Source organism: Halyomorpha halys, unplaced genomic scaffold (assembly GCF_000696795.3).
Source record: "Halyomorpha halys isolate HHAL.00 unplaced genomic scaffold, Hhal_1.1 Scaffold1069.1, whole genome shotgun sequence".
Lineage (NCBI taxonomy): Eukaryota > Metazoa > Arthropoda > Insecta > Hemiptera > Pentatomidae > Halyomorpha > Halyomorpha halys.
Window position 1 is genome coordinate 306,006 of NW_027107452.1, and position 26,420 is coordinate 332,425.

General features: G+C 30.2%; 1 protein-coding gene across 1 annotated transcript in view; it reads left to right on the forward strand.

The window, feature by feature from the left end:
- Ndg (Nidogen) overlaps positions 1-26,420 on the forward strand; it is a gene marked incomplete at its 3' end in the record, with an annotated part of 41,761 nt that overhangs the window by 10,603 nt on the left and 4,738 nt on the right. The window contains 17 exon segments of the mRNA XM_067045739.1: positions 6,717-6,995; positions 7,644-7,852; positions 10,979-11,079; positions 11,529-11,675; positions 13,345-13,575; positions 13,648-13,714; positions 15,383-15,513; positions 18,311-18,535; positions 19,781-19,877; positions 20,187-20,353; positions 20,460-20,544; positions 20,627-20,793; positions 21,803-21,928; positions 22,370-22,615; positions 23,776-23,901; positions 23,985-24,116; positions 26,203-26,408. Coding sequence (XP_066901840.1) covers positions 6,717-6,995; positions 7,644-7,852; positions 10,979-11,079; positions 11,529-11,675; positions 13,345-13,575; positions 13,648-13,714; positions 15,383-15,513; positions 18,311-18,535; positions 19,781-19,877; positions 20,187-20,353; positions 20,460-20,544; positions 20,627-20,793; positions 21,803-21,928; positions 22,370-22,615; positions 23,776-23,901; positions 23,985-24,116; positions 26,203-26,408 — 2,742 coding nt within the window.

The following is a 26,420-nucleotide window of genomic DNA, read 5'->3' on the forward strand; positions in this document are numbered from 1 at the left end:
TGGGATACAATGTAAGGATCATTATTCACTGACAATAGGAATTTGTCAAAATCTAAAATTATTTTAGCACATTCAAATGAAGAAGACTAATTGCTAGAATCCATTTTTGGTATAAATTTATAGTTCGAGGAATTAATCCTTTCCGATTTTAGAATCAATTTTAATTTTATATAAACCAAATATTCTTTTAAGATTCAAAAACATGTTATACATACTTATACCGGATAATTAAACTCAATGGGGAAAAACAAAAGTTATACTGAAACTCTTCGACAAAGTGTCATATCTTTATCTTACTGAATAAAGGTTATCGATCCTGTTGTTCACAGTAAATTATACTTCTTTTTTTTTTTTTTACTACTATTTATAGTTTTTAAGAAGGAAGAAGTAGAAAAACTTTAACCTTTGGCATTATCTAGATGCTCTAAAAATTGCACTGGGATTTTCTTGTTATAATAATAGCATTAAAGTGGGAGTGATTTTTATCAAAATTTTGTTCTGCCCTAATATTTTTCGTTTATTTTTTTCTCGCGTTTTTATTATTTTACGCACTTCTTCAGTCCAAATTTGTTAAATGATTGGGAATTTGTTTGACAATTGATATTGTTTTAGAGAAGTGCCTTTTAGGCATATTGACTTTTTTCTTCACTTTAATTATTTCATGATTTTGCGTGCTTCTAGAGTCCTTCAACCTTTATTTTATTTTCTTCACGCCTTTTTCCCTGCAGTTTTTAAGAATTAATTCAACGATTAAGTCACTTTTAGTCTATTTTCTTAAACATAAAGGGGAAATGAACGACCTTGAATTTGGAACCCTGCTGCTTCTCTTGTTTTTCCTTTAATCGTTTTTGTAATATTGGGTTATATTTGGTGTTATATATTCTCAGGTATGGTGAAGATCAGAAATTTTTTTGTATTATTGCTGAGTACTAATTAAAGCAAATATTCACTAATTAGCTGGCTTTTTCTTTTTTTTGGGGGGGGGGAGGGGAGTGAATCTACATTCAGTAATATTAGATCAGGAGAAATTCGATTCTAGGTGCGAAGAAAAAATATAGTTTTAAAACATTTTTTTTTCACATTTTTTATGTTTTACTATCTTATTTTATTATGGATCTGCCAGAAAACATACTAAATAGTAAAAAAAACATGTAAAGTATGTCAAATATTTTTTAAAATTATAAATTTTTAGATTTATACAATAACTTGAGTTCATAATAATTCAGTATTTTAACAACCATTATTTACCAGTTTTTAAGGAAAGTAAAAATAATTTGGTTTCAGCTCAAACATTTCTTACAGGTACCTGGTAATTTTTAATTACATTAAATTTAAAAGTTAATAATCTGGAAAATATTTATAAAATTTTTAATGAGAATATTTCAGTTGTTCTCATCGATGTTATCACAATCTTATGACTTTAACACATTAAACATTTTTGTTATAGAACTCAATTGCTACTAAAAGCCTTACTTGAGAGTAATATCAATAAAAAGAATCCTGGATTGTTATAATATTTTTCCCCTATTCAGTGTAATTATATTTGTAATCTAGTAGGTTTGTATTAAGGAGTGAGAAATGTGGGGTTTAGTTATGATAGTTTGATCTCAATATACTTTGTTGAAACTTAATATGTTGTTTAACTATACAGATAACTGTCTGTGTATACTATACAGACAGATAACGGTCTGTGATCTGTGATATTTATTATTATTCAATTTAGGAAGGATTCAGTACTTTTTAATGAAGTACTATTTCTAGACGAAGGGTTGTGCAGGGAGGTTATTTAGCAAGAATAACCGCGTCAATTCCTCAAATATACAACCCTATAGCTTCCCCTCCAATAGCCCTCAAATAAACAATTCAATAGGGGCTAGGTGTAGCCCAGAAGGATCTCACTTCTCTCGCCTGATAATGTGTCCATCCCCGGCTGGTATAAAAGTACAATTATCTACTATAGACGTATTGGAAGCTGGGCCCTGGAGACAGGAGTGGTCTAATTACTGAGGTACCCTGCTCCTAACGTAACTTCATTGATAATATCAAAAAGACTACTGCAATAATAAAGATAATATTTTATTTTTTTCCAAAGCGGATGCATTAATTATAGCATCTCATTAATTTGTTAGTGATAAGATTAGTACTGAAACAAATTCTACGAACTGGTATATCAGTTGGCTATAAACAATTTATATGGAGATACGTTGAGTCCGGGAAATATCGTTGAATTAATATCAACAAAATTATTATGCAATCAATAACACTAAAGTAAATCTCTGAACTGATCTTAATCGTATCATAACGTTTATCGGAATAGTAGCTTTTGAATTTTAAATAGTGATCAAGGTGAAATTTGAATTTTCAGTGCTAATAGACTCAAGAATTTTTATGGACCTCTATTGCTGTTGGGAGCTGCCTGGCGGCCATTTTTCCTCGAGAAATAATCTTTTTATTGATAATTTTAAGCTTAGTGCATAATTACATCTCTAATGGCAGAATTAATTTTTATCCACAACAAGCTAATGTGAGATGGAGAGAAATCGATGGGAAATGAAAGCCCATCAAGTTAAAAGTGATTAAGGAATGGGTAAACCCTTAGCTTACATCAAATCCCTCTAATCGTAATAGTATAAGAGCCCAAGAGGAGAAAAAAGGCAGTTATCTCACCCCAATTTTTGATTACTTTAATGAAAACTATGTATATTTAATAGTCGAAATTGAAGTCTGCCAAGTATAGGTAGGGAGTATAAAAAATGGTGGCTGTTGCAAAGCGATAGAAAAAACTAATTTTTCATTCCGAGCTCTATATCTTAAAAAGTAAAAACAACACAAGAAAACCTAAGAGAACGTCATTTAAAGAAGAGTAAATTTGCTAAAATATGAGCCCTAATAGAGTTATTTATGTTAAATAGTTCTCGAGATATACCTTTTTACTGTTTGTACTGTTATTTAGTAGAATACGACGGCAACTTTTTCACAAAGATTCTTAATAGTAATAATCTTTATTGAATCCATTGTATTTATATTTTTAATACTTTATATAGTAATAGATCTTCTTGAAGTGAAACGGTCGTTATCCGGAGGTAAACTAGTCTTCCCGTTCAGGTCTACGGATGGGGATTGCTTCAGGGGATTTGTGCCGTAAGTTAATAATTAGAGGTTTAGGTAGAAGGCAGTAGCTATAGAGACGTGGAAACTTAAAAGTTTGAATATCGTAAATGAGTTAAAGTCATTCGAAAATGAGGTTAAGGATCACAATTTAGAACCGTTTGTAGTCGAGGGACTGGTCTTAGCAACTTGAGAACTGCAGCGGCACCGGTTCGAATCCGGCCTTGGAGAGATTTACTTTTATTTTATATTAACCTTCCCTCTCCCCCTACGTGTTAGAAATGTTCAGGCAGAGCATAATAAGTAAAAAAAAAAAATACAATTTCAATTTTGTGGTACTACAAAAAGTTTGCTAAGCAGGGGAAGCTTGTTAACGGAAGGGAAGTACAGGATCTGGTATGAAGGGAGCGGTAACTATTGTACAGATACTGGGATTTCGTTTTGAATAGATTTATTTCTGTATTCAGTAACATACAGATAGTTACTGACAGGAGCCATCTTAAGGGGCGTTAGTTTGAAATCATATTGATAAACACACATTCGCCAATTGAGTACAGTGATGAAGAGATAAAATTCGAATTTAAATATAAATTGGAGAGGTTTACCGATAAGTTAACCCAAACTTTTATTAAAATAATATTAGAAGTCACGAAAGATGGAAAGAGAAGAAGTGCATTACCCAAGGATCAGCTAATAAAGTTTACACAAATATAATAATGATTATAGGATTGATTCGCGCTAGGAGTCAAAAATAGATTTGAACTGTTAGGACCTTTAGATGAAGACCTTGAAGATATTGACAAGTTGTGAGTAAAAACCAGAGATCTCAATGCTAAAGAAGCCTGTAACATTGTCCCTGAAAAAGGGAATAAACCGAAAGAATGAACTGTTTAAATATGTACAAAACAGTTAAGTCCCAAAAATAAAAAATCTTTAGTAATCTCAGTGAAAAGAATGTTGCTTTTTTTCCGAGAATTAAAGAATGGAAGGTCTAAATATTTCAAAAATAGAATAAATAATCTTAAAAACAAAGAAATATAACCTTTAAAAATAAAAATAACGTAAGAGAAATGTAGTTAGATATCAAATGATTGCATAAATGTTTGGGCTTCGTAATGGTAGGAATCAGGGATGAAAATAATAATGTTCTAGCCAATCCGGTAGATATATTGAATACCTTTAAAGATACCGTGGCGGTATAATGAATACGGGAAATAATTGACTATCACTTCCTTCGGAATATCTGAATGTTGATCCTGTAATAAAAAAAACGAATAATGAGGAAATTGAAATAGCAACCGAAATCTTATGAAGCAGCGGTAACTGGCTATATTCCTAGAGAACTAATCAAGGAATGCTTTAAAGTTAGAGATTAAAATATATACCTTTGGGATAAAAAGATTTAGAAAATTGATAAAATGCCTGAAGAATGGAAAAAATTTGTACTTATTCCAATTTTCAAAAAGGGGTCGAGGAGGGATTGTATTAACTAGGAATATGATTTTATGTGAGAATAAAGTAAAAAAATATTCATACATTGGATAAAAAAAAAAATCATGAATGGGAAAATTCTACATAAACTGCCTTAAAAAAAATCTTATGTTTTTTTCAGTTTATTAATAAGCCTAAATAATTAAAAAGGAAAAAATATATATTTAAGTGTAATGGTTATTTTAATTCGCTGTCCTTATCAATAAATTTGATGCATCTGAATTGTAATAAACAAACCAAATCCTCGAGGATTGCGTCGTAAAGCCAATCTGTATTGACCAGAGATAGTTCCACGTTCACCGCAGTATTAAGTATAAAGTACCTGAAAGCAATAAAAGCTTAGCTAGCAATCTTCGGTTGTCGGACAGTCCGTGGCTCTTATCCTATAATCTTTCCTGATAATTTCCTGCAGATGATTTCTCCAGAGTGCTTCATCTGCCAACTTTTACACAATGCTTTTTTTTCCAAAAATTATTTATTGGGCAGATTATTTATTATGTGTAAGGGTATGTTTGTTTTTACTAAATCCTTGCATAAATCAATTAATAAAATTGACTTTATACTGAATAAGCAGGCAAAAGATTTTTATTTTTATGCAGAATTTTCTCCTTGTTTTCTGGGTGTTTGATTGTTTTTATTTGTTATAAATTTGAAGAACGTTAATCGGTTTGAAATTGTTTTTTTCTCAAGACAAGAAATATGAAATTCCCCAATCACATTTAAAAGGTCTATCCGCTAACATTCCGACGTATTTAGCCGCTAATATTTTGCCAATGGATTTTATTTCAGGCATCTTGGATGAATTACTGCGAGCAACTGTGCCAATATCTAAACACTGTAATAGCGAGAAAATTATTCTTAGAACTTAAATCTCAAATTTAAAATTAAAGAAAAATATGTAAACAACATAACTAATAAGTACATAGGTTAGTATAGCTTTCACACTGTTTCCTATTGGGAGGTAATTACATACATCCCAAAGGGACGTGAGGGCAGTGCGGATTGGGGCGTAGGTCCCAGAGCGCTCGGCTAAGAACGTTGTGGGTTCGATTCTCATTTGAGGCAATTAATATTAATTTATCGGAGGTCCCAAAAAATTAATCTTAACACTCCCACGTTGGTTAGTATGCCCTTGTAGTCACTAGGAGTAGGCAAGAAGAACCAGGACTTGCCGGACTAATTTCCCCATCAATTACCAATACATATATTTCAATAAGTGTTTTGTATACATATATTTCAATAAGTGATTTATCGTTTGAAAAAAAAGCATTTACGGGAAGACCATTATGAAAAATATTCCCTTTGCAATTATTCATAAACCATCTTTGAGAAATAAGGGATTTTAATTGTGATGTTTCGTGTTTTTAAATTCAGTAATGATGGTGATTACGCATTGGCGGATTCTGAAAAATCCTCGAATATAAATAGGGTGAATGTTGATATAATAAAGACTGTCTGAATTATTATGAAAACTCTGGCTAGTGGATTCGATATCGACATAGATCTATTCCAATGGTACACTCTAGATCAGTTTTATAATTGCTTTTCATACCGGGAACCTTTTCATATGGTCGTCGATGACAATTGGGTTTTACGAGCTAAAACCTTAACGAACAACAACTGGCAAACGTTTTTGTTAAAAGTAAGTAAATGGCTTAACACCTGCATGTGATACAAATAAAAATATGGGAAAAGAATGTTTTTTATTATTTTCATCTAAAAGTTTGGATTACTTGAAAATTTAATTTTTTAATTCCTAAAGTATTTTGGGGAACCTATGGATGAAGCTCGCGGAATCCCGGATCACTGCTCTAGATACTGCTATACTGTTTATAGATTTAAATTCATGTTATTAGATGCCATGTAAAATCTATGAAATACTTTCATTATTATGCACTACTATTATTAAAATATTATTATAAATATTAAATTAATGTTATTTTTATTAAATTATTATAAAAAATAAACATTGAAATGTTGTTATTTCTTTGTGGTTAAGGAGCTTTAATATAACTAACAGCATCCCTACATCCCACATATTTAAGATTCAGAAATTGCAGTTTTTAGAATTTTTATTAAAATTATCTGTACACTATTAATATTTTAATTTATTTCAGGTAAATGATAATGGACTGTTATCATTTCAAACTGAAATACCTAAATTCTTCAATGAGCCTTTTCCACTTGAATATCCTGTTATTGCACCTTTCTATTCCAATGTGGACAACAGAGGTGCAGGCATTGTCTACTTCAGGGAGAGTCGAGAACAAGAAGTTTTAAATACAATTGCAAGAAAAATAGCAACTCTATACCCTACACAATATGGGTTTAGGCCACTTGCTGCATTCATAGTTACTTGGAATAGAGTAGGCTATTATAATAGTAGAAATGATAAGGTATGTATATAATATAAAATAAACATATTTTAAGGAGTTTTTGTATAATTTGGCTATATAAGTTGTATTTAATTATGTAATAGTCATAAATAGTAATTATTAAGTAGAATGTTTTGAATTAATATAAGTGATAGGCATATTAAAAAGATGATAATGAAGGGAGTGGAACAAACTAGAATTACTGATCAATGTAGTAGTTATTTTATTTTACATTATTGTTTGAACATTAATGCAAGCCTGATAACCTATAATTCCTACCTTTCTTCAATGTATGATTGTCCTCCTTTTGAAGCATAAAAAAATAAAGTGAAATAACATTGCATTTAAAAGCTAATCATATAAAACTGGTGCATTTCTAAATCAAAGCATAGGTTTTTGACCAGGACATCTTAGTTTGCTTTCTGAGCTCGAAACTCTATTACTGAACTCAGTATTCTTATTCCTTTTCTCTCTTTCATGTAGTTTTGGTTCATTAAATAATTTTCCAATTACTACTGATTTTTTAAAGCATTGTCTTGATTCCTGTATCTTGCATCTTCTAACTGCTGAAATCCCTATTACTCCGGAAATGTTCCTGACAAAATTTTTTGATGATGTAGATATTTTATATACTAATAATTTATTTTAATTAATTATTATTTTTTTTAGGTGAACACCTTTCAAGCAGTAGTTTCTTCAGATGGGAGTGAAAGTTTCGTAGAGTTCATATATCCTGAAAATGGGATTAATTGGATCAGAGCTGAATCAGTGAAATCTTCTTTACCAGATGCCAGAGGACAGGTAGGTGTGTCTTCTCCAGGAGGTAAACTTGCTATAATCAAAGGATCCGGAACAGACAGGGTATACAATTTACCAAGGTACGCTTAAAGATATTACATGTGTTATTTATTGATTTTTTTTAAGGTTAATTATTGAACTGCTTAAACTTTAAAACTCAATTCTGGCTGATTTTTAATTTTATCAACTTTCTCAATGTTGCTTAATTTAACTAATTTTTTTTTTCAAAAATTGGTGTACTTGTTATTAGTAAATGTTTCAAAGGTAAGATAAGATTGGACCTAATTCTGGGATCTTGGGAATGGGATCATTAAATTATTTGTAGATTTAAATCATGAAAATTCATGTTAATTTAAGTTATGTTATTACAATATTTCCTTATAAACTACATTTTTCATCTTATTATTTGCAAAATAAAAATAGAAATTCTTTGGATTTTCCAAATCTAGTGGAAGTACATTACAACTTCTTCTTCTTTAACCAAGAATTTCTTAAGTACCTCTAATCTAACTTTACCAAGAGCTTTACTTGGGGATTTCTGTGGCTTGTATATGGCTTTTGAATTTTTTAATATTAGGTCAACTTTCAGCAGCATAGGTCAGCGTAGGTATAAAGACTTGTTTATACAACATTATATTTGTTTTATCTCTGCTTACTTTTTTCTAATTATGATGTTACAGAGTTGGTGCTACAAATGTGTTGTTTTACTCGTGTGCTGATTTATTTTGGAATTCAACTTCCCATCATTAGTAATTTTTACTCCAAGATACTGATATATATCAACCTATCCAGATTTAAGCCCTTAGAAATCACAATTTCATGCTCTGTAGAACTACTTTTTGATAAAGCGATGTACTCAGATTTAGTCGGGTTACTAGTCATTCCTTTTTGGCTCAGAGCTTTCTCCCATGCTGGTAAAGCTTTTTGTAAAGCTCCTCAGCTTTCTGCAATTATGAGAATTTAATCTGCAAATACTAAATTCTGGATGTATAAGGGGTGCATTTTACAATTTCCTATTTTCAGTTTTAGACTCCTCAGTTTGAATTGCCATTTTATTCTGTCCATATATATATATTAAAAAAACAGCAATGGGCTAATACTGTCCCCTTGCTTCGCTCCTGTTTCCATTTTAAATCTCTCTGATTTTTAGCCATTTACTATCACATCATACTGCAGAAGCTTTCTTGTGGAATGGAATGATGATGTTATTTTCTCAGTCCATGGGGAACTCCTTTTATTAGTAATCTCCTTTGTTCTTGGTATCCACCACATTTAAACCGTGATTCCATCATCACCAACTGCCTTGTTTTTGACAATTTACAGCTTTCAATCCTCTATGAAATTATCCTCTTCCATAGCCTGTCCTACGAGAGCTTCTTCATCTTCTCATTTTCCTCCATCCATAAACTTCTTAGTAAAAAAAATCTGTCCATTCTTTCAGAACTTTTTTCCTGTTCAGTAATAAGCTGTCCCATGTTATCCTTAATACTTCTTACCTGCTTTCCATATTTCTCACATAATCCCTTGTGGGTGTCATTTTGACACTTCCTTGAAAATTCTGCTAGAATTGTATGACATTTTACAGGTTATTATTTTAAATGGTTTTGTCTATATTAAGAAGTTAATAGCCTTAAAACATTAAAAGAGCTTGTTATTACCATCGATACTGTCATGGTATTTAATTATCCTTGTGGAGGTATTGTTGACTGCAATATGTTTCTGATTGCAACATATGTTGTGTTTTTCGTCAATTAAACAGAAAATTGAAATATTGTTGTGCGAATATGCCACTAAAATAATTTTAATACATATGATAAAAATTATATCATATTCTCTTTGCTGAATATTTTATCCATTTGATGATATAGTTCTTATGATTATAACTTGAAAGTTTTAATGCCTGTTGGTTGTAGATAATAGATTTACAACCTATTACCTTAACATCTTAACATTTATCTCTTTTGGCTAATTTATAGTGATATTAAATGCTAATCTTACTAGACATTTCATTATTTGGATTTAAAAAGAAAGTTTGGTAGGTATATGTAGAATCCTTGGAATAAATACTGGGTTTTTTTATACCTTCTCCATTATTCTAGCTTTAATTATATTGTTTGTTTAATTAGCATTCATGTCCCATTTCATAATCTTTGTGAATCTAAATATTTCGTTGGCGATCCAATTTTTAATGTTAATAATGTAACACAGGCATACATTACATTGTAATATAATTTAGACATGCACTGAATTAAAAAATACGGTCAGAAAATTAACCATTGAATTTACTCACTTGTGTTTTAATTTCCCACCTTGAATCTTATTTTGAACTTTAAAATTAATATCCTGAACTACTTTATTTCTTATTGTTAAAATGGCTTTTTCAACTAACTAATTTGAATTCAAGTAATCTTGAACATATTTGGATTAACTTTATACGTTAATTCACTTGAACTGTTAGTAATAAAATAAATGATTCTTAACTCCAAATTAGCCGTATTACACAATCAATTGGGTAAGTGGCTCACCAATTATTAAGAGCTTTTTTGGACAATATCTCACTTCTATAATCTAGGAAAGTTTCATAGTTTTCTTAATTTTATTTCTTTTACTTCAGGCCAGAGAGATAATTATTTTAAACATGCATATATTTAATCTATTGAAGTTAACTTTTGAATAACTGAAAGTTTGCTGAAAATGTCCAGAAAGTTTAATGTCAAAAGTGGATTTCCCATTAATACTGGTGATATTTAGAGATCTTGTAGTGTTCTATTTTATATTATGAATGACATTTTATGAACATTCCTCCCAAATGATTACTTTACTTTGCTTTAAACATTATCGGACAAAAACTTGTTATGGATTGTAAACTGAAAATTGTCCATTTTTTTTTTTAATCTAATGACGTTTCAAAACAGAATGAAAAGTCATTCAACCTGTATCAATTTTTCCCTAATTTCAGATGATGTCAATTCTAACAAAATCTCTTCAGTACAGAGTATCCAATACTCTGTACTCATTAGTACAGAGTCTTTAGTAACACTATCAAAAATGTCGTTTTGGTACCTCCTAACTGCTGAGACCTTCTTCATGAATGGAAATGAGGGTTATCAAACAATATAATCCCCATGGGGTTGTGGGGTCTGTGAAGTTATAGTGTAATGCACCATTTTTATGTTTATTGCATACATTTTTTTTTTTTATTTTAGTTGGACTAATGCCCTCACACCTGGAGAATATATGTTTCGTGTTGGTAATATTGAAGATACTGGTCAACCCGAGGTTCCTCAAAGAACCATTGAAAACGAAGGTATAATATATTTACTTTCTTATTATTCTATAAAAAAAATACAAGTTTAAGTTTAAGAGAAAAACAAGTTTTTGTCTATTGCACAGATGATTGATACTTTGGACAGGATGTTCTATTTAGTGCACAGGGACCAAAAGGTTAAAAAAAAAAAGTGACAAAATCAGTCCACCAGTTCAAAAAGGCAATTGTTACTCTGACATACACACTGACCAAAAAGCTTATTTTTTGACTCAGAGAATTCTAAAATGCATAAATCTGCTGAAAACTGCACACCTAAAATTTTATCCGATTACAATATCCTCCTTACCTAGGTGGTGAGGAAAGTAAAAATAGACAGCAAATATTTTTTTATTATGTTGATGGCAAATAATCTTTAATTTTTAAGATGGATTAAAATGTTTGAAAGCAAGAAAATATGTATAATTTTTGTTTCTACATACTTTTTTCAGTTCTTGATGAAAGTGAACCACTATCATGCACTGATGGCGCTATTCTTTGTCACAAATTCTCAGACTGCTTTGATGAACCTGCTGGTGGATTTTGTTGCCGTTGTCAAAAGGGATATTTTGGAGATGGAAGAAATTGCTTGGACTTTGGTATATTATGTTTATGGTATATTAGTTTGTGTATGTAGTATTGAAGTCAATAACTTATCCAGTTTTACAAAAAGACTTTAGTCATTAACCAAAAAATATTTACGGACAAAAATGAGAATATTCGTCTTTTTTTTTGCGTGTAGAGAATCATTAAGATTAGAAAGAACTTTAGGAGCAGATACTTAAGCTGAAGGAGCTAATAATGAGTTTTGCTATTGACTTAGAATTGTTTCAGAATTAACATTCTTACAAAATAGAATGCAACTGGAGAATATCACCTATTTCTCAACAAAAAACCTTTTGAAGCACGTGCTAAGCCAAACTGAAGATTTATTAATAACAAATCCTGATATTTGAAATTAACAATGACAACTTAAATAAAAAAGGCATATATGATGAACTGTGACTATACTGGTTCTTGCAATATTGATTCAAATATAATAGTTATTTGATAATTCAATTGCCTCCCTAAAAAAAGTTTTTTTTTCTTTGATTTTTAATGCATAATTTCAAGAAATAATAATGTGGTGTTTAAATTCTACTTGGATAATTTACTTATGCCAGATTCTTTTGTAATTAATTCGTAGCTCACACTTTGTAACTCACTAATTTACTGTTTAAATTTATGCTTTTGATGTCATACTTATAGAACTTTGTATTATTATCACCTCATAGACTTCCTACTTCTGCCTGTCTCTAGTAGTGTGCTTCCAGTTGATGGCACTGATTGATCCCATTCCGCTGGATAATTATTTTTAATATACTGGGTGTTTCCATCTCGAACTATGTGAACAGCATAACACAGTCTTTATGTTCCCATCTGCTATAATATACAACATTCTATAACTGGTCGAGTACATCAGCTTCCACTGTTAACATTAGTTCAATGTGCTTATTACTATTGATCCTTTTATTTTTCTTAAATATATACCTGGTCGTTGCTCAGGCCAATAGACTATACTTTTTACCATATAAATATAAAGCAGTATATGACATAAAATTTACTGTTATAATAATGAATAAATTATGTTTTTCCATCTTAAACCAAAAATAAAAACAACTTAGGATTTCTTATTTATATAATAAGAATTAGATTAGAAAATATATATATTTTCAAACTATTACACTTACATTTTTAATTATCAACATTTAAATAGCCTAATTCTGAGGTAAAAACATTTATTATATTCTGTACAAAAAATATACTAATACACGTCTAGTTTTAGTTAAATTTATCTATATCCTACAAAATTTGGCAATTAACTGAAAATAATAATAATCTAATGAAAATTGTTTCAAAATTTTATATTTAGCTTCTTCCAATAAATTTTAAAAGCTTTCCTGAATATAAACTTATTCCTATTATGAAAACATAAACTTATTCTTATTGTAAAAAGTAAAGATGGATTATTGTAACCAGACCCTACATGAGGGATTCCCAAAAACAAATGAAGTAAATAAAAACTATATATATATATGTCCATGTTATATAGTTTGGATCATTATTAAATTGTTACTTTTAATTTAGGTTTATTATGATGCTTAATTAAATTGACCCATGAAGAGGAATATATTTAGTGAAATTGAAAGTATATGTATAATTTTTTTTTTCAATTTCACTGTTTATTCTCTTAATTTTGGAACTAATCCTGAAATTTATTTGATACAGAATCCCATAGGATGATTGGCAAAATAAATATCAGTCTGAATGGAGTGGACAGTAAAAATCTTAATATGCAAGCATATATAGTAACTGTCGACGGCCGTACATATACAGCAATAAGTGGAGTACCTCCTGAAATTGGTTATAGTATGCAACTCCTTGTCAGTCTTGGATCCTTTGTTGGCTTTCTTTTTGCTAAACCAATTGGTGATGCCCCAAATGGTTATCAGTTAACAGGTAACTATTTTTTTCAAAATGTTTTCTCATAAAACCTACAGTAGTACAGATTTGATTGTGTTTTTTTTGTAGGTGGTGTGGTCAATCATACTCTAGAAATATCATTTGGCTCTAATCACCGTGTTAGTATTCATCAAAGGTAATGGTAAAATAAAAATAAAGCAAAAAAGTATATTATAATCAATATTTTCTTTTTTACATGTTAATCAAAAGAACACGATCACAATGTAATTTTGTGCTTGTAATGTAATGCTTTATTCCATATATTATGAAAATTATCTCCTCATATATTTTTCTTGAACATAAAGCAGTAATATTTTAAATCTTTATTGTTATTCCTATCTTTCAAAGTCATAGTAGATGTATGAGGAGAAGATGGTTGAGATTGCAGTCAATAAAAAACACGAATAAGTAAAAACGTATTTAAATAATAATAATAATAATAGTAATAATAATCTTTATTTATTCCGGGATTGATCCCTTTAGAATAATTTACAGGCGTCAAAATTAGGCTTTAGAGCCTTAGAGAAAATTACAAAATAGAGATGAAATTATAAGATGTCTTAAAATAAAATAATACAGTGAATTTAAAAATATACAATTAAACAACCATAATTAACAGAATATATAAAAAAATGATAAAACAAATAAAATGAAACCACTTGTCATATCATAAAACATAATATGACTTCTGATAGTAAATAAAAGGAAAAAAAAAATGATAAAAAATCAAATACAATTAAACTGAAAAGTAATAAATGAACAGATATAATTTCTGCTAGTGTACATATTTACAATTATAAACGAAGATCTAAGACATAAAATACAGAAAATATATAAAGCTTTTTTTTGAAACTTTCAATCGTTATTCTTCTGGAATTGGGTGGACAGAAGGTAGTCGAAGATACGGGATTTGAAGATTGGAAGGGTGTTAGAACTACGAATAAAGGAGGGAATAGAATTCCATAGGGAAGAGAAATGGATGAGGAAAGATCTACCAAAGGCTGCAGTTCGATGGGCAGTTACATATAAGTCTGAGGCCCGTGACCGGGTATTGCGGGAATGCACTGAGGACTTAAATTTAAGGATATCTGAGATGTATGATGGACAGCGGCATTGGATAACTTGATAGAGAAAGGAAGCAAGGAAATATTTACGTCGGAAGGAGGGGTAAAGTCACTTCAACTCTTCATAAAATCGGGTGACAGAGGCTTCCCTGGGGACCCCAAAAGATGAATTGTACAAAACAATTATTTAACCGTAATAGTACTAATATTTCAGCTAGAGTTTGAGGCTTTCATCAGGGCAACAGTTGCTGGTCTCAAGCACAAGTCAAGCCTTGTGCACAAGGCTTTGCCTGGAACTGTCGCCTTGCTGGAGGTCTGAAATTCTGGCCAAACCATTGGTACTAATTAAATAAGTTTTTACTCATTTGTTTTCTTTTATTACCTCTAGTTTTTATATAATACATTATATAAAAGTTAAGCTTGGAAATCTTGGAATCGGCACACTTGAGTTTTAATCACAATCAAACAAAACACTAAGCTTAAGTTTTTCAATATTTATTTCATGGTTAATTATTAAATTACAGAAATTCAAGCAATGAATGCAATCACAAATAAAAATCAATTGATAGTATTTTTTTTTTCTGTCCTGCTGTAATCTTTCTTTTATAGAATGTGCTGTGATTTTTAGTGAGTTATTCTTTGATCTTGAGACCATTTATTCCAAAATTAATATTGATTTTTATTTTGTTTTAATTCATTGAAAAGAGAATTCCAACTAATTCAATTTTAAATTTATTTAGATATACGGGATTAGATTTATTTGAACAAATTAAAATGGAAGCAGAAGTGACTGGCACCATACCTACAGTTATAGAAAGGGCAGGTCTTAGTGTTTCGGATTTTCAGGAGCATTACACTAGAATTTCACCAGGTATATAATCATATTTAAGAAATAATAAAACATAGACTTGCTCATTTTAATTTAATTATTTCGTACTAGTTGTTAGTATTACTTTTGCAGTTAATATTTCAGAACTGACATTCAAGTAGTTGTCTTTCCAATATGTTTATATTTTCTTAAAATATATGTTCTATGTAAGTTTCATCATAGTGAAAGCTAAGTCCCATTACATAAATTACATAAATTACAGTTATTTAGAGTGATATAGCCTGGTGCTGTTGTTTTAGAGTTATTTATATCCTGATTGAGCTTTGTCTTCCTTTGACTTATTTAAGCCCTTTCACTGGCACTACATTTAAGTCTTCCTTTTAGTAAAGTCCATTCGTAAGTATTCATTGTTTATTGTTTTCAGGAAATGCATTAGTGTCAAGCACAAAAATATTTCTGTACCTTACCATAATAATAATGAATATATTTGCTTTTTCTTGTCAGGATAGTAATTAATTTTATATTATTCTATTTTTTTTTTTAAGCTATAGATAATATCTAATCATTGTTCTAGTTGTTATTATTACATAAAATTAGAAGAATTTAGCGAAAGCCTTCTTGTTTTTCATGACTGTCCTTCAGCCTACAAAGGGCTTTCATCATTAAGATTAAAATCCAGACATTATCATAGTTATGAACCCAAAGATATGATTCTGTTGTGGAATTTAGGGAGGGGTTTTATAGACAAAGACAAAGAGTGTATGTTTCCACAAATAGGCGCCATGACTGACTGACTGACTGCTTAAAGAACAAAGAACTTCTTTGTTCCCAGTAGTGTCATAGTGTCGCAATCTACTGTTTTATTTACAAACCAAATAATAAAACCTATTTTCTGCAACACTTTCCTTCCTAAAGTATGTTTTCTTATTTCCTTTTATTTATTACTTTACTTATTTTTATTTATACATTTTTTTTAATTTTAAATTTTATTGCATCACTCCATCCAATTAATTTAATGTTTCACAAACATTTCATTGAGTCCTTTTCTTTTTGGGTCACTTCTTCTTCTTAGCACTAGTATATTTCTTACTCTCTTCTTCTAAATTATTTGCTTCAGAATCCATTGTTTCCATCTAGGTCCCAATTATAGTCATCTGCATTTAATCTAGGGTATTCTTCATCTTCTTCAGTGTAAAAATCAATAAATATAACATTTCTTCATCTTTCAGTCAAGTTTTTCTTCATCTTTCAGTCACGTTTTTCTTCATCTTTGAAACAAAGTCCTGGGTCACCAGTTAAAGCCTTTAATTCTTGTAACCTTCCTTCAATCTCAGCAGGTTTCTCTTACTGCTTCTTCTTTTCATCTTGGCACTTCTTAGCTTTTCCTTCAATCGATGTTTGATGTTGACCAGGCATCACTTGTTCTTTCATTGTAGGAGCTTTGTTTTCAAAGTGTTCATCACCCTCTTCTGTGCTTCCTTTCTGGGAAAGGATGACTTTATTCCCCTTTTTAATTAACTTGGTCTCAGACAGTGGATCATCAGGTTACTTTGGAACCAAAACATCCTGAAAGTTAGGGTTGTTTTTATCACTTTTGCTATGTGTCTTCATTTTAATTTTCCCTTGATGAATTTTATTGGTACTCCTTCCATCTTTCTTTGTTTCTTTGGTTTCTTACTCCACTAAATACTTATTGTCTTCAATTTTCATCAACCAGATTCTGTAATTAGCTGCAGCAAGCTTTTAATGTTGAATACTGAGGCATCCATTGTCCTTTGTGTTTTGATTTCAGCGGTTAGTCCTAAATAAAATCACAAAATTTACATATCCATTAATATACGTAAATTACTCTTGTCATTTAACCTTTTATGCACTAAATCACACTCTGATACTCGTTTATTTTAGAATTTAGGAAGGGTTTTATAAACAAAGACAAAGAGTGTATGTTTTCACTAATAGACGCCACGACCGACTGCCACTAACAAAGGTTTTCTGTCAGAGAGCAATGTTGCCATCTACTGTTTTATTTACAAATCAAATAATAAAACCTATTTTCTACAACAGATTCTTCGACTGGCATCAACCAATAAAATTTCTCAAAGTGCAGGCAAGTTAGACATCAAAAGTGAAATTTTCATCTACCGTAAAGTACTTATAACATTAGTTTTATCATTTTACTTAATTATTCACTTCTGCCTAAAAACCAGGAGCTCAAAGATTTATTTAAGGAACCAGAGGTTGTCCAGTTTGTGAGGCTCAGTAGAGTGAGGTGGACTGGACATGTTGCTCGGATGGCTGAGAATGAACTGCCAAGGAAAATAGTGACAGAGGTACTTTATGGAACAAGATATATAGGAAGACCTCGCCATCGATGGAGTGACAGTGTGAACGGTTGATGCCAGGACCATGATGGGAGTGAGGAACTGGATGGCAGCCGCATAAGATCACAGCAATTGGTGGAGGCAGGTGCAGGAGGCCAGGACTCGCCATTGAGTTGTAGTGCCAAGCTAATAATAATATTATTTAATAATTCACTTTTGCCTTGCATAAACCTGCCATCTTGTGGACTGAATTCTGAATTATGTTGGAAATTGTATTAAGCATTATAAAATAGTAAGATGTTATTTAGTAATATGGTGATTGATCAGTAAGACTGTTGTGGTGAAACAGTTCACTAATTGATTTTGACTTGGGATCTTCATTTTAGAATAATCATTCCAAAAAGAACCTTACTATGATGATTGTACCTAATTTTAGTTTTACTGCTATTATCTTCATTCTCACATTCATTTTAAATATAATACTAAATGATTTACTAAGACAGTGAACTTTGTTTCAGGTTTTTTCAGATCACAATCTAGGCAGACGATAGAGTATATTGACAATTATAAGGAATCCTTCGAAGTATTTGTAGATCAGAGTATAGAGTTTAAAGAACACTGTCCTTCAGCCTACAAAGGGCTTTCGTCATTAAGATTAAAATCTTCTAGACATTATCTTAGTTATGAACCCAAAGATATGATTCTTCGACTGGCATCAACCAATAAAATTTCTCAAAATGCAGGCAAGTTAGACATCTAAAATGAAATTTCCATCTACTGTAAAGTACTTATAATATCAGTTTTATCATTTTACTTTATTATTCACTTTTTATCATAATCTTTAAAGTGTTAAGAATTATTATTATTACTACATTATTAATATAAATTAAAACTGTTTTATTTATATTATATATTCAGAATTAGTTGTGGCCTCTTTGTTGAACTCTTAGGCCTTGGTTCGAGTACAGCTGCAGCAGAAAATTTATTTTTTGTTGTATCAGCCATAGATTGACTTTGGGATGTAAATTGGGAGTATTATAGAGAGTAATTCAATAGATTCTTGGATAGGAAAGGTATCTCCACCTGCTGGGACTTCCCTATCTTTTAAATCTCTTGCTGTTTCAGTTGTCAGTTCTCCCATTGCACACTGGGACCTTGGAGGCTCAATCACTCTCAAAACCTTATTTTGGTTTGTTGTAATTTTGAAAAATCATTCATATTTATAAGAACTAGGCCAAATATGTAACCTGAGGATGTAAATAAAAGGCAAATTTATTGTTTACATTTATCACATAACACAGTTTTTTTTTTTGTTTTGGTCTCAGTTTATGTTTAAGCTGCTAAGGAACTGTTATATTTTTTTCTGTATGAATTAATCACCTAAATTCAAAAACGATTGGTTCAGTAACATGTATGCAGTCCCTTATTAAAACTAATTATACATTTTTATAAATTCATAAAGGGGAGGAGAAATTTCTCACCTTAAATTTTATATATTTTAAAAATATTATCTTTTCATAAGTTTGTTAGTGTGGTCATATAATGAAAGCTTTGGCAAATGTGACTAAAGAGAAATGTATGAAACTCCTGCTTTAAAAAATATTTTTAAAAAACAAAAAAACTTTAGTTTCATAAATTTCGCCTTAACCTTATACATTTATAAAAATATATTAATAATTTTTTAACAGGGCCTATGTACCTGCTAATGAACTGGATATTTTTAATTCACATTAAAAAAATTATAGCAGTTCCTTTTTCCGCTCAAACATGGACTGAGACCACAAAGATAACAAATAAAAATTGATGGTACTGTAATATAATTTTTTTTAGTGTTAAAAAATTATTTGCAAATAATCTATTCATTTTGTTATCTCAAATAATTCATTCTTTTTGAATTAGTTAAAAAAAAAAACTCTGAACTGCTGGATGTATACATTTTTTAAATCTTGCAAAATAGTAGATAAATATCACATTTAATTTTGTTTCAGAGGGCCACGACCCATGTATAGAGGGACAAGTTACATGTGTAGCTAATAGCTCTTGTTTAGTTGAAGATGATTCTTTCAGATGTGTCTGCAATCCAGGGTAAATAAAGTAATTAAAGTATTTTCTTCTTTTTATAATTGAATTTTCTATGGGGATGTTTCCTCTCTTTTAATGCTATCTTATCTCATACTTTATAAATTATTGATATAAATTGTGTTTCAGCCGTTTCTTTTTTTTAACTTTTTGTTTTCTTTTTAATAAGGGCACCATAAGTAGTTTTAGTTATTATTAAAAGGAGAAAAAATATTGAAAGGACAGAGGAACAATTTATGAATAACTTTATTATTTCATTATTTATATTTATCAATCATTTTGTTTATTAAAATACTAATGCAATTATAACTACAGGTTTCAGACATTGCCAGATCAATCATCTGAGTTTGGCTGTGTTGACATAAATGAATGTGAAGATGGTTCTGCTAATTGCCACAGCAAAGCTTTATGTGTAAATGAAGTAGGAACGTACTATTGTCAGTGTTTTCCTGATTACACAGGAGATGGCCGCCAATGTGAAGGTATATTGATTATACTGATAACAATGAAAGGAGAAATTAATTATTTTAAAATATCATTATACTTTGTATGTGCATTACAACAACCTGCATTTCTTCTGATTTTTAGCAATAGAACCACCCAAACCACCAACACTTCTCAATGGTTTTTGCAGAGACTATGAACGTTTACATTCTTGTAGCTGTAATACTGGGTACATTTTACAAATCAACTCTGACTTTACTGTCTATTTAAATGAATCATTTAAAGAGATTTTATTTGTTTTGTTTTTTCAGATTTGAAAAAAATCCTGACGGTTCTGAAATTGGATTCTCATGTGAAGATATTGATGAGTGCTCCATTAGTGAACCTTGTGATCAATCAGCTGAGTGTGTTAATTCAGTTGGTTCATATTCTTGTCTTTGTCCAGAAGGTTTTGTAGGAGATGGATACTCATGTGTTAGTAAGTTTTGCAGTTGTTAAAATCTATTCTATCTATGTTAAAATCTATTGAATAATTATGTTTTTCATTCCAAGTATACTAACAGTTTGGTATTTAATAGTAAAAAAAGTCTCTTAATTCATTACATGATGACTGGCTTACATTACTTTTTTACCAAAATTAATAAAATATTACTGTACAATATAACTATTAGTTAACCAGCAATAAAGTAATTAATTATAAGTTAGAATACAGTGGAACCTTGTTATAACGAATCTCAAGGGATTCTGAAAAAAATTTGTTCCATTGAAGAATTTGCTATATTGATGTTTGATGGGTAAAACTTTCTTATATTAATTCAATACAGCAGATTCTCTCATATGGTTAATCCTTGTATTTTTAAATGAATATTTTAACACAATGAGTGCTGATATTAAAGCATTTTTAACATTTCATTTTGCTACTATGAGGCTGATGTTGAAAAATATTCCAAATTTTAATTTTGTGTTTTGATAAGGCCTAGGAAATTACAGGCTTATTTTGGCACCAGCTTTGGTGAGGCCTTTAGCATCATTATTTGCTCTTGTAGACCATGAGCATAGGTAGTATATCTGGTGGTATCCCACGGAATTCTCCCATTGCATTGAGGCTAACTTGTTAAAGCCATTTTAAATGAGTTAATGATTCCACCATTAGAGAACAAGAGGAAGTTAAAAAAATTGTTTTTAAAAGAATTATATAGAGCATATTTTGATTAGTAAACATTATATTTCATCTATTCAAAAATGGTTCTTTATACTAAAGTTAATTTCTTTTCAACAAATTTTCTGTTTTGTTAGGACAAAGTTTTAACTTCTTATACACTAATACTACTGTACCTTCCTTACCATATAATATGATCAAGAAATTCTTCTTCCAAATATGAAATTATTATTAATTAAAAAGTATGAAAGGCTAGTTGAATTCAATTTATTATAACTTTAATCTACTAATTTTATCTCCAACCTAATAATTATATAATTTTGACTAGAGGATGAGGGAGACTGTGAAAATATGGACTGCCCTAGTGGTAGTATCTGCCGAGAGACAGGTAATGGCCCAGAATGCGTATGTGAGCCTGGATACTCTGGTACTCCACCTGAGTGCATTCCTATAGGTATTAATCTTTATTATTTTCACTGCTTTGAAAAAACAACAACATTTATTTTAGAAACTTTTTAATTAGCCTATCAAGAAATTGTAATTGGATAATAAATGACTAAAACTTTGATTATTCAGTATAATCATACTACTGTAACAAATATTTTAAATTATTTCAAAGCTTCATGTACATAAAAGGATGAGATAGTATGGGTGACAATCATGAATTATGTCTGCCACCTGAACCATCTTATCCTTCAATTTTAAACAGTCAACAAACCATTTTCCACTTTTTATAAATATTATTAATTATTTCCTTACTATCTTAGATTTCAGTATAGCTATTAATATTACTATAGTGATTATTTATTCATAATAACGATGATGATGATGATTTATATTTAAAACCTTATCTCAACAATTCATGCTAATGAAAAACTTTTTATATTTTCGATAGGTGCTTGTGAGGGTGATAGTGATTGCAAAGAAAATTTTATCTGTCAGTGGAACGCAACTATTGATTTTGCTACATGTATCTGTAAAGAGGGTTATATTCAAGATCATTCATCTTGCCTTCCTCCAGCCAATGAAAATGCCTTAGTAAGAACGTGTATGAACGGAGAATGCTGGTGTCCTCCAGGTTATGTAGACAATGGACAACTATGTGTTCCTCAACCAGCTACTCACCCTAATTACAGGCACCGTAAGAATATATACATACATAAAAATGCTCATATACATATATGCTCATTCCTCATTAGAGCTTCCTTCTACAAACTAAAATCTACTCAGAATTGTGATACAGAAACACTAACGTCTCTTTTTCAATGCTTTCACTCCTTTTTATTTTTCATTTCTATGGGATTATTGATGAATCAGATAATTTAGTTGAGTTGTATGATTTCAAGCCTGTTGACATGTCCCTGAAAACTAATAAATGGTTTTTCATTGTAGGGAGGGTATGGCAGCAGTTTAAAATTAAACTTACCAATACTGCCAGCCTGTAAGCTGTAATAAAAGCCTGGTTCCGCTTTCCTGGGTGATCATAAAATCGTTGCCCTGCTTTTTACAGTAGATAGCATAGATCATTGGGTCTTTCACCCAATTAGAGTGACCTCTCCCCCTTCTTATTTCTCTCAAAACCTAAAGGGACAGGCATTTGGACTGAAAAGAGGGTTTAAGAGATAAAACTTTTAACCATTAAATTTGTCACTTGACCTCTTTTTATTTTTACATTGAATTCTTTATAATGTTTTAGAACTATAAATTAAAATCAAATGTATTTATATAAAATGATGTTCATCATTGTTTTCTAAGAGTATCTTAAATAGTTTTTGAAAGTATAATAGTCTTCTTTATGCGACAATAAAGATTTGGCTGGCTGATTTGCCATCTCATTAATCTCTGTTTCATTAATCATATTATTTTCAGGAAAGTTGGCCCCTAAACTTTTGTAAAATTCCAGTCTTGCATTTTACTTATTACTTAATTCTGTACTAATGATGTACTATATTTTTACTAGAAAATTTTGGTGTATGTTTATATTTACCTTGTTCAATTCAATATTGTACTCTGAGATAAAGTAGAAAATCATTTCCTCTCTTTGTTGAGTGGATTAAGTGGTTTTATATTTGACCAGCAATATACTTACAATGCTCTTGCCGATGAACATTTTTTTTTTCGTTGATCAACTTTCCATTTCTGGTTATCGGTTCCTCTAAATGTTTACTTATTGTTTCTTTTAGTAATTTATTTAACTTGAACTTTTATTTATCAAGTATTTTTGTACTTTTAGTTTTGGTTATTTGTTACAGGAACTAATTAATAACATTTTTTTTTTAAAGATTTAATTCCCTGTTTCAGCAACTTGTAAGGAGTTGAACAATTGTGATAAAAATGCCATGTGTATATATGTATCAGAGAGAAGAGATTATGAATGCAAATGTAATCCGGGATTTGAAGGGGATGGTTTTTCGTGCACTGAGTTTGGTGAGCAGTATTATTATTTAAATTAGTTATTTTAAATAGTGATCTGTAATTATTTATATTTTTTTCTTTTCTATATTTTCTAGAAATGTCTTGCAATGAGAGTCCTATCTGTGATATTAATGCTGAATGCCGTTTTGATTCAACTTCTGAAAGGTACATATGCATTTGTAAAGAAGGTTTTCAAGGAGATGGAACAACGTGCTATTCTATATCTGGTATGGCATTACTATGTATATTAGCATTTTACCTGTAAATCAATATAAGGTTTAATAATTACTAAATATTAATTTAGAATTTTGGTTCGCACATAAAATAATTGTATCATTAGTGGTTAATTATTACTTAATTTTGCTTTTTAAAACCGTGATAATAGATTATATCAAAATTGTTGCTTCGTGCCCAAATTTGTTCATTCTATCACTATGTACATTGTGGTTCTGGCATAGAAAATGCCAGAAATGCCTAATTACCTCTTATGGCTCTTTGGAAAACTGGGTTTAGAGTAAAAAAAATTATTGCATACAAACATGCAACTAAATATTTAATTAATGCTTAACTTTAAAGTACAATAACACAAAATTTTGAATTAAAAATTATCCAATATAAATACTTTTAGAAAGAAAAACTGAAATGTTTCTGAGGAGTCCAAAATTATTTTTCTCTGGTATATTTTCATAGAGTGATTGGATATAAGTATAGATTTGTATATAAAAAAATTCAATTTAGTTTTCTGCTAACATGGTAGTTCAACAGTTCTTAGTTCATTAGTAACCCAGAGTTCATTAGTAACTAGAGTATGTCATTTGTAGTGGACTGGCCTAGCTAATCAATTCAGTAAATGTTGATGTGAAAAAGTCTATTATTGGCTGATTTTAATTTAATGACAAGAAAATGAGTGTTGTATGATTGTTTCAGTTCTTTAAATTGGCTCATAGGTGCTAAAAAGTTGAAAAGGGGATAAATTAAACTAAATATTCACTTGGTTACCTAATTGGCCTTAATTCTACTTTTAAAAAGTACTTAATGAAAAAAAATGTGGTGTACAGATTAGGCCCAAAAATCTCAGCATAACATGGGGTTTTGTACTGATAGAAAGTGGCTTGTCAATTAGAGTAATTGAAGTTAAATAAAAAATAAATGAAAGCAGTAGATTTGGAATAGGTAAAAAGTGGTTTCGAGAGGAATAAAAGTTATAGTATTTCTTTAATAGAAAGAAATTTTTTTCAAATTTCCGCCTTTTAATGTTTCCTAGTAAATCTTAGGCTTGATAAGTCTTTCTAAAAGCTCTTTATTTTTTTTAATGGTTCAATATAATAAATATTAAGTATAAGTAATGAATTTATCAATAATGCCTTTTGGTTTTATTGTTACCACTTTAGTACCTCCAATTATAACTCTAATCAACACTGCAAATACGAAATTTGAGGTTTTGCAGGATGCCTGTGGAGACAAGAACAGTTGGATAATAAGCACAATGAAAGGGAGGGTCCGAGTCCGTTTAAGTTGAAATCACTTATAAAATTTTCACGGTAAAATTTTGACTTTGGACTGAAAATGGTTAAAATCATTTGCAGTCCAAATCACATTATGTGAAAACTAACTAACAATTCATTGTAATTAATATTTCAATTAATGCAGAACTACAAATCTTTTCTATGTTAGTCAAGTTTTTTGGGACCATTAGTATGTTGGTGCGGTTAGAGTGTTGAGACAATCTGTTTGTTATTGGGGAGTTGGTATGTTGAGCCAATTAGTTTGTTATAACAGTCAGTGTGTTGGGCCTCTTGAGTCAGAAATGATGCTACTCACATGCTATTTCTAATTCAGCATGTGAGAGTTCAACCCTCAAACTCTGGCTAGAATAAATTTGTAACCAGTTAGATAGCCAATATTTTGCACAGCTTCTTGACATTATAATTTAATTTTAATATACCATTAAAACAATATTCTTAACTATGTAACATTTTGATGATTTCAAGAATAATTTTTGTTAACCAATTATTAAAAATTTGTATTTGGTCAACATGTTGGTAAGTAAATAAAGCAAGATTCGAGAAATAAAATAAGATATAATACTCATAAAACATAAGCTCAGTACACTCTCATCTCATGACCCAGTCTAACTCACAAAGTACATTATGGTGGGAAACATACATGTTGTGACGCCTTCTATGTCATTCAGTAAATTAGAATTACAATATCAATACATTCCAAACTTGGGAATTCTGTACTAAAGAAGTTTTGCTATACTTAAAAATGTTGTATTTTAAGTTTACCACATTATTTTACTCAACATTTCAGAATTCTCAGAACCACAATGCCCAACATGTCATCAATATGCTACTTGTGATGCTGGAACTTGCATATGCATCGAAGGTTATATAGGAGATGGAATTGAGAACTGTGAAAAAGAAATACAAGGCTGTGATACATTAGGTAACTGCAGCCCACAGGCAGATTGTGTGTATGATCCAACTGAAGAAGGGCATAGGTGCAGATGTCATGCTGTAAGTATGAAA